The sequence below is a fragment of the Propithecus coquereli genome, unplaced genomic scaffold (genome assembly GCF_000956105.1).
Source record: "Propithecus coquereli isolate 6110/MARCELLA unplaced genomic scaffold, Pcoq_1.0 Scaffold88, whole genome shotgun sequence".
In the NCBI taxonomy this organism is placed as follows: Eukaryota; Metazoa; Chordata; class Mammalia; order Primates; family Indriidae; genus Propithecus; species Propithecus coquereli.
The window spans coordinates 10,914,509-10,923,121 of record NW_012155062.1 but is presented as its reverse complement, the minus strand read 5'-3'; the positions used below and the strand labels follow the sequence as shown (position 1 = coordinate 10,923,121).

Below are 8,613 nucleotides of genomic sequence, written 5' to 3'. Positions count from 1 at the left end.
CATGTCCTGAGGATATAGTGTTGTAGATCTTCCCTTGACTGTGTCTGCTTCCCCCCAACACACTCCTTTGCTTGTTTCCTCCAGACTTGGAGCCGCCTCACTTTCCTCATATGCACCTACTTCCCAGACCTTTTCTCTGCTTGAAACAGGCCTTTCCCAGACAGCCACAGCTCTCACTCTCTGGCCGTCCCCAGGTCTCCACTCAAACAGCAACTTGAAGTGAGGCATTTCCTGACCGTCCTCTCCTCCATACCCAGCCCTGCAGCCTCATCACAGAGGCATCCCCTCTCCCCCTTGCCTTCTTTTGTGGTATTTTACTCCAGTTATCTTACCACAATTTGATAAATATATAATCTGTACTTTTGTTCCCTGCCCTGCAGCACTTAGACTAAAGCCTGGCAAATGATAGATGCCCGTAAAATGTTGAAGGAATAATTATTTGTCTTCCTAATACTGTGAGTATTTTGGGCTTCTTATCACTTGTGAGAGCAAGTCTAGTGTGTGAGTGAAAGAATCGGTATCCAAGCTGATAATAAGCTATAGTGTAGAAATAAATGTGAACACCTGGGCTGAAGCCCTAGCTCTACAACTTGATAACTAATGTATTCAAAAACTAAACTGACAGTGTTCTGTACAAGATTTTTATGAACTTAATAGGAAATTATATCTCTGAAATTGCTAGGATGTGCTCACTGACCCTTAAAAATTTAACTTTGACTGATCAAAGGCTATTCTGAATGGTTGCTGTCATGTCCTTGTTCCTGGTATATGTATGTTCATTATTGGTCTAAAGTGATGATTTTTAGGGTGCTGAGTTTGAAAATGTTTTTAATTTAGGCTTTTTTGCCAACTCTGTTGTGTTATGTGTTACTGTAACATAGATATCCAAGTTCATATGTTGGAGTTCACATAAAATTTTCAAGGCCATTAAAATATAGGGTAATAGCTTAACTAAGCCTTAAATTCTTGTATTAATCATCCTTTATGATTTGTTTTTCCTTTAGTGTTGCCGGGAATATCAGAAAATTGAAAGCAATCATATTTTGTGATCCTGCATCTACTGCGGCAGTATATAAAAAAAGATAATTAAGTGTATTCCCAGGAAGTAGCTGCTCCTCTACCAATCACAAACTATTGAAGGATGCCTCCTAAGGATTTTATCTTGTGAAATCGTCTGAATTTCAGTCAGCTCTTTTTAGAAATGCACATAAAGAAGATGAAGGATATTGGACAGCAGTTATATACTACACAAGTGAATGGTGGACATAATTCCTTGACCATGTCACCCAAACAACCTGATGCTAATGGAGCAACTCGACCAGATAGACAGGAAGTGCAAACTCTTTTGTGTCAAGGCTCAGAGGCAGAGACTGCCATGATGACCATTGCTACATGTGTGAAGTGCAAAAGTGTTCACAAAATCCCTCTTCGAGATTTGAAAAAGGGGATAGGGCAAAGCCAGAAGGAAGACATATATGTTTGCTTCAAATGCAAACTTGGTGTTGCTCCTCCCAATTTCCATTTTGTGAACAGTAATCCCAGTGCTACTCATGTCGGAAATAAAACTGAAACCGTCTCAAGTTCTGTCAATAACAAATTTAAGGTAAGGAACTTTAAGCCAGGCAAATATTATTGTGATAAATGTCGATTTTCCACAAAGGATCCTCTGCAGTACAAAAAACACACACTTCAACATGAAGAAATTAAATTTATTTGTTCTCACTGCAGCTACATTTCATATACAAAAGGAGAGTTTCAGAGGCATTTGGTGAAACACACAGGCGTATTCCCTTATCAGTGTGAATATTGTGACTATGGTGCTATTAGAAATGATTATATTGTCAAACACAGGAAGAGAGTCCACGAGAGGGCTGGTGCAAAACGGCCACTCAAAACTACTGCCAAGCCGGAGCCGAAAAGAGCCAGCACTTCAAAACAAAACACAGAGCTTTTGAAGGTTTCTAATCCAAGGACTGCATTTCAAAATAAGTTGTCAGATCAACTTTCAAGGTTCTCTCTCCATGCAAATAAAGACAAAATGCACAATATCATGTTGTTACCTGAACCAAAGGAATGCCAAAAAGATGTAGTGTGCATCCCAAATAAAATGGCCCCGTCTGGGCAAAATGAAGTCAACCTGTTTGAAAACAAAAATGTTGAGGTGGAAGTGTTATCTCCTGCAAAAGAACCAGTTCAGCCAGGTATGCCATTAACAGTTGTGGCACCAGCAGAACTAGTTGTCCCTGCAAACTGTTTAGCCCAGTTGATAGATGTGAAGGTTGTCAATGGTACACAGCAGGTGGTTCTGAAACTGTTTCCACTGGAAGAAAATTGCCGTGAAGCCGGCAGGGGTGATGGAGATAATTTTGAGCATATGACTAAAGAGAAGCATTCAAATGAACAAGAAAAAATAGTTTCTGCAGAAAAAACAAAGTCACTGACAATTGAAGGGAATGTTGGAAAACTTGTAGGCATTGATAGTCTTCAGTCTTCAGTTCAGAAACAATTTAAAAATGTGAAATGGGTAAGGTCTTATGATTTTTTCATGTCAAACTCTAATGTTCGTAAACATGGAGAATGCTTTCTCAATTCTGAAAAAGTTGAGGATTTACAGAAAAAATATAATTTATATCCACATAGAACTTCTCTTCCTTCCGTTGCCTTAAAAGGTCGTTCACCAGCATCTGTATTAAAAAACAGTGTTTTATGTGGTCTTGGAAGTGCGTCAAACCCTTTTCCATATAAAGCTGCTGTTTGTTTTGCTGAAGATGGAAGAAGTTTACCCAGTGATTCACAGCACTTACTCCCTCTTGCTGCATCACCTGCAACCATTTCCTTCTCTGGAGAAAAGGGCTTATTGCCCATAAGTGAAAATGACTTGGAATCTAGAAGTAAGATCAGTTTTCCTATAAAAATGGTTTCCTCTAATGGGAAGCTGGAAGATAACCAGACAGAGGAACACAAGGCAGTTTCAAATATAGGCCAGATGTCCTCTCAACATAAAAGCAAGTATTTACCCCTAAATATGACTGGAGAAGACAGAATTAGATCTCAACAGTCTGGGGATAAGCCTTTGGAATTAAAGAGTTCCGAAAAGACTAATGACACTTTTGATGGCCCTGTCATCTCATCAGTATTTTCTCTAAGTTCTGGATCTGAAAATGTCCCTGAGGGCGTTAAATGGAATAGTTCAACATCTAAAATAAAGTCAATTGAACTCTTGCGCAGAAAAATAGCTCAGTTAATTGAATCCTGTGGCAAGCCTTCATCTTTGGCTGCAAACAGTGCACGTCGTCGTTCTGTGGGACAGGCATCAAAGGTAACTTCAAAAGCTACTCCTGAAGGTATTCACAAAATTAATGTGTCATTCACTGGCCATGGTCATTCCATGAGTACTCTCCAGAAACCTCAGAATGATGGTGGTATTACCAGTAATGGACACCTCACTCATCAGCAAATGTATCCACAGTTTGTAGATGGCATTGATGGAAAAACTGAAAGTAGAGTGACCAGGAAGCCCCATGTTGCTGCTCCAGTGTTGATCCCAAAAGGAGCTGTGTTGAGGGTTCTCAATTCCTCTGAGGATGCCCACATCATAGAGGCCACATGTGAAGCACCTGTCAACATACCTTGCAATAAAACACAGTTAATAAAACCACTTCCATTCTGCCCTGTGAAACAGACAGACTCAGACATACAGCCTTTGAGAAGCGAAAGTAGGCCAATAGACATGTCCCAAAATCTTGAGACATCTTTTCGGCCTAAACCAAGAAAAGAGAGTGCCATCTGTAGCATCACCCCTAAAAAAACTGGCCTCCTGTATGGACAGCAAGGAAACAGTGAATTGGGTAGGCAAGGGAAACTACTTTCCAGAAATCTTTCTATAAGTAGAAATAAAACCAAACAAGTAAACTTATCCAAGAAGAAAAACAAGATTCAGGCTGACTCGAGCCGCTGTCTCAAGGATCCTTCAATTTTTCAGGTTGCAAGACAACTTCGATTAATAGCAGCTAAACCAGACCAATTGATTAAATGCCCCCGTCGGAACCAGCCAGTCATTGTGTTAAACCATCCTGATGTTGACTCACCAGAAGTGACCAATGTGATGAAGGTAATAAATAAATATAAAGGCAATGTCCTCAAAGTTGTTTTATCAGAGAGGACTAGGTGTCAGCTTGGCATCAGACGGCACCATGTCCGGCTCACTTACCAGAATTTGGAGGAAGCCAACCAAATTAAAAGACAAATGATGTTGAAAATGAAACTTAAAAAAGTTCATAAAAACAACTACCAGGTGGTGGATTCCTTGCCTGATGATTCATCACAGTGTATATTTAAGTGCTGGTTTTGTGGGAGGCTATATGAAGACCAGGAAGAGTGGATGAGTCATGGTCAGCGGCATTTAATAGAAGCAACTAGAGACTGGGATGTGCTTTCTTCCAAGGGCAAATAAGTTAAAAAATTGTTCTTTGAAGCAAGTTATTTTTCTTTTAGTTTATTCTGATTTGGGCTGCCCCCCACCACCCCTCTCCAGATTCAATAGGAGAAATATAGACTGTAGAAATGAGAGGATCACTAATTCTTTAAATCCCCTGTAAGAATATTGAGAGCCAGGGGTCTGAACCTGAGATATGTGACTGGACCCTCGAATGTATTTGATGTTCCTGAAATTGTACACAAAAGTTGATGTATTTGCATTTATCTGAAGAGAGGAAGTGAAAGTTTTAACAGATTTTCAGTGGGATCTGAGACCTCTCTTTGTGTAGCACCCCTTTTTCTGAGTAGATAGAAATCTCTTGTCATCCATCAGAGGGGCAAATTGAGAATGTTTTACACATACTCTTTATATTAATGCTACTGAAGGATTAAACCTATGTGTTGGTGTGCACATCCACTTTGTTTTTGCTTTAACTTGTCTCCTGGACATTTGATACATAATGGAGATTATATTTTTTACTTTATTAACTATCTTAAATTTGGTTATAGAAAAATGGCCATTCTTTTTCGTCTGTCCCTTGCTCTATAATACTCGTAAGTGTTCCACATAGCACAGAGAGTTTTGCTTTTCTTGGCTGTTTTAAAGAATGTTTCCAAGGGCTTGCCTGAACTTCTTCAACAACAGGTGTTAGGAGAAGAAAGAAAGCATTTTCAAGTATTTACCTTTACTCTGTTTTAAAATACCTTGATTTATGACAATTGGGTAGAGAACATGCCTTTTGGGGCAAAAAAAAGATGGTTATAGTAAAAAAATATCTAAAATTAAGTCTTCTCTTTGTCCTTAGCTCTCCCAAAACCATAAATCAAGTGACCAATTTAAAATGTGAGGAAACAGGCATCTTACAACATAGATAAACTGGGGAAGACAATTCAAGGTGGGCTTGTAATGAAAGTTGTGAAAGGAGTTTCATGTGACTTGTTTTCATTCGAGACTCATCATCCGGAGACTAGAGGGATGCTGCCTGTTCTTCTTGATCACTGTGGGTCACAGACGCTGCTCCCCAGGGCAGGTCCTAGCTCCTTTTGCCGTTTTCTTCTGAACAGGCTCTCTTGTGCACTAGGACAGCTTCCCTGCTCATTTCAATCCCTTCCCTTCTGTGGTGTTGAAGCTCCTTAAGGTTTTCCCTCTTGAAACAGCACCTTTGTGTACTTTAGAAAAAAGCCCACCCCTGCACAGGCACAGCTTTGGGGGCAGGTAATGGCTTGGCAAATGCAGCTCAAGATTGGATTTTAGTCCTCACTTGCCCAAGTATCCAGGCACCAGCCTTCATGCAGAACACAGATAGCACAGCCACAAGGCAGCCCAACTCTTTTCCTCCCTTCAGGGACTGTTCCTGCCTTAGGGGTCTTAACGGGGTGCAGTGAATGAAACTGGGGGCTGTTACATCTGAAAAAAAGACACCAGTGATTTCTCTTACTGAGTAGGCAGTTGGAAACTTCCTGACTTTTTTCCATATGGGAAGGTCTTAGATTTATCCTCTGGTCGATGGAATTGTAACCCTTTGTAGTCATTTCTCATTACAGATAATCAACATTTCTTATGTATAATTCAATACATGATCATTAAGTTGGTTAATTTTTATTGAAATTTAAAACTTGGATTTTTATATATGTGTATATATGTATGTGTACACATAAATATTTTTTACCATATGAAAATTGCAGTAGCTAATTTTCTGGCTTCCTATTTTATAACAATACGTGGGCTAGAAAAATGTAAAACATTTTTATATTCTAGAAATTATTTTGGAAGCACATTTTTATAATCGTCTGATTTCATTCTTAGAAAATGAAAGCACAGTAAGTGATGGGGTCTGCTTCGTGTGAACAAACAGGAATAAAAACCCCTGTGGATCATTTTATTACGGCATTTAGTCTTTGTGCATTTTTATTTGGTGCTTTTTGGGAAATGGATCTTGGATGCCATTTCACTACATAAAGGAGCATTCTGAAGTTTTATCCATGTTACAGATCTGTACTCTTCCAGCATGAAAGAAAGCTCCCAAGATGTGGAGAAGAGGAGAGAAGAAGAAAAAGCTGTGATGTTTCATTTTTAATTTTTTGATTTTTTTTTAATACTTTTTTCTCCTTCTATACCTCACCACTTAGTAGCTTTTTCCTGAAAAGCTAGACTGAGAATTGGCCATGAATCAGGTCAATGTTAAGTGTCAACATGAGATATTTACACTTTGCGCATCAACCATTTTTCATGTATTATCTAAAACACAACTTATATACTTCAGAGGTTAATTTTGTGAGTAGAATATGTAGCGAAGTTTTTTGGGATTTTCAGAACTATCATACCTTTTAAGGAATTAAAATTGTCCCTGGAAGTCATAAAAATGGGAAAGCAAAAAGTAGCTGTCTTCCCTGAATAAAGAGCTTTAGAAAATAGCTTAACATGTAAGTAAATGTTATGAAATAATGACATTTCTAACAAAATTTGAGGGGGTAGGGGCAGAGCTGTGTTGAGTATTTGTGTGCTTTTACCTTGATCTTGAAGGACTTCCGGTCACTGTTTTGTTAGTACTACTAATAAAATTATTTTGAACTTCTTTTTTTAAGTAGATTTTTTGGGGGGAGATTAGAAGTGAACTTGTTACATTTATGATATGGACAAATAGACTAAAAAATTTAAAAAGAAACCACTGACTCAAAACATACTCTGATAGATTATATTTTAATCAAATTTTTATCCCCAGTCCAAAACATTTTGTAAGTCCCTATTGGGCCAAGTGCTGTTTGTTGAACTAAACTGAATACATTAAGTCTCAAAAGGTCCATCCCTCTTTCTTTAGGACATATATAAGCCATCCCAGAAAATGAAGGTGTGATGCTGCTTGGCCTTCGAAATAATTTTTAAACCGGTAAATGTCTATATGAGCAGAAAACAAAACTTTGTGTACCATGTTTTAAGCATTATAATTCCTGTGTTAACAGTTTGTGTGTCTGCTGCTCTTATTTTGAAACACATTTGTATATCGATATAGAACTTGGCGTAAATTTTGTTAAATAAAGCAACTGTAAAATTTTCTCTGCCCTTTCATTTCAAATGTTAAGCAAGGTGGCTATTCATTACACAGCCTATCTTGTATGATACATTTGTGAATCACCTTGAGTAAAGGCATCATTCTATGTAACGCGTTTTGAATTCTACCAAGGTGTATTCTGAATTAGATTAACTGCTAGTTAATCATGCAGACCCTGGTAAGAGACCAGGTTACTTTTTTGTTTTGCTTTGGCTTATAGTTTGGACTGCAGTGGCCTCTGCAGAGAATGTACGTGGGCACTTCCAAGTCTAGCTCTCAGGTAGGAGCGGGGCTTGGGTGGAAAGTTCCCAAGCAGTGATGAGCCCCTGGATGGAAGTGTGAGTGAAGCTACATTGTTGATTTCATCTCTCCAAATGCAGTTGATCTTTTGCACCCAATTTCACATGTATTTGGGAGGAAGGAGTATGAAGATATTTAAAGAGTACACTTAATTTCCTCAGTTCATTCCCAGGGACCAACAATTTGAAAAGGAAGAGAATAGAACTTGAAATAAATACTGGCAGAGCCTATGGAAAAGAGATGTGAGTTGCTTAAGTTCAGCAGTTTGATCAATTTATTTTCTGAGTTAAAGTGAGTCATTATCCTTGAATCCTGTAGGATTAGTCTGTCACCTTTGACAGACTAATTTCTTTTCAAGATTATACTGTTCTCATAGACTGAGTTGGGTCGCTTTCTCTTTCTGTGGGAAAGCAGAAATAAATAAGGCAGTAGGAACCTGAACGGGATCTGTGTTAGGCATGGACTACCAGGGGTGGCTATAGTGTGGTCAATAGGGAACATGAGCAGAAATTGACTTCAAAGCCATGCATCTAGGAAGTTGCAGTCATTGATCCACACTATATTATAGGAAACATATTAAGAAAACTAAAGCTCAGGAAGATTACTAACACCTGATTTACCAGGTTTACAAGAGGGTGAATGATGTCCCGGACAGTGTTTTGGCGGGAGCACCATATTACCCCTTGTACCTGTAAAGCCCTTTGTTTAGCAATATGTGGAGTCCTTTGCTGCCACAGCTACACTTGGAATGAGTTGCTTTCTTAAGGTTCTGACATCCATAAGACAT

General features: G+C 38.7%; 1 protein-coding gene across 1 annotated transcript; it reads left to right on the top strand.

Annotated features, from left to right (window-relative positions):
* The first annotated feature begins 1,056 nt into the window (after positions 1-1,056).
* On the top strand, positions 1,057-5,694 carry ZNF518B (zinc finger protein 518B). The gene has a single exon (XM_012664276.1). The coding sequence runs from the start codon at positions 1,202-1,204 to the stop codon at positions 4,451-4,453; it is 3,252 nt and encodes a 1,083-aa protein (XP_012519730.1). The 5' UTR covers positions 1,057-1,201; the 3' UTR covers positions 4,454-5,694.
* Positions 5,695-8,613: the final 2,919 nt, after the last annotated feature.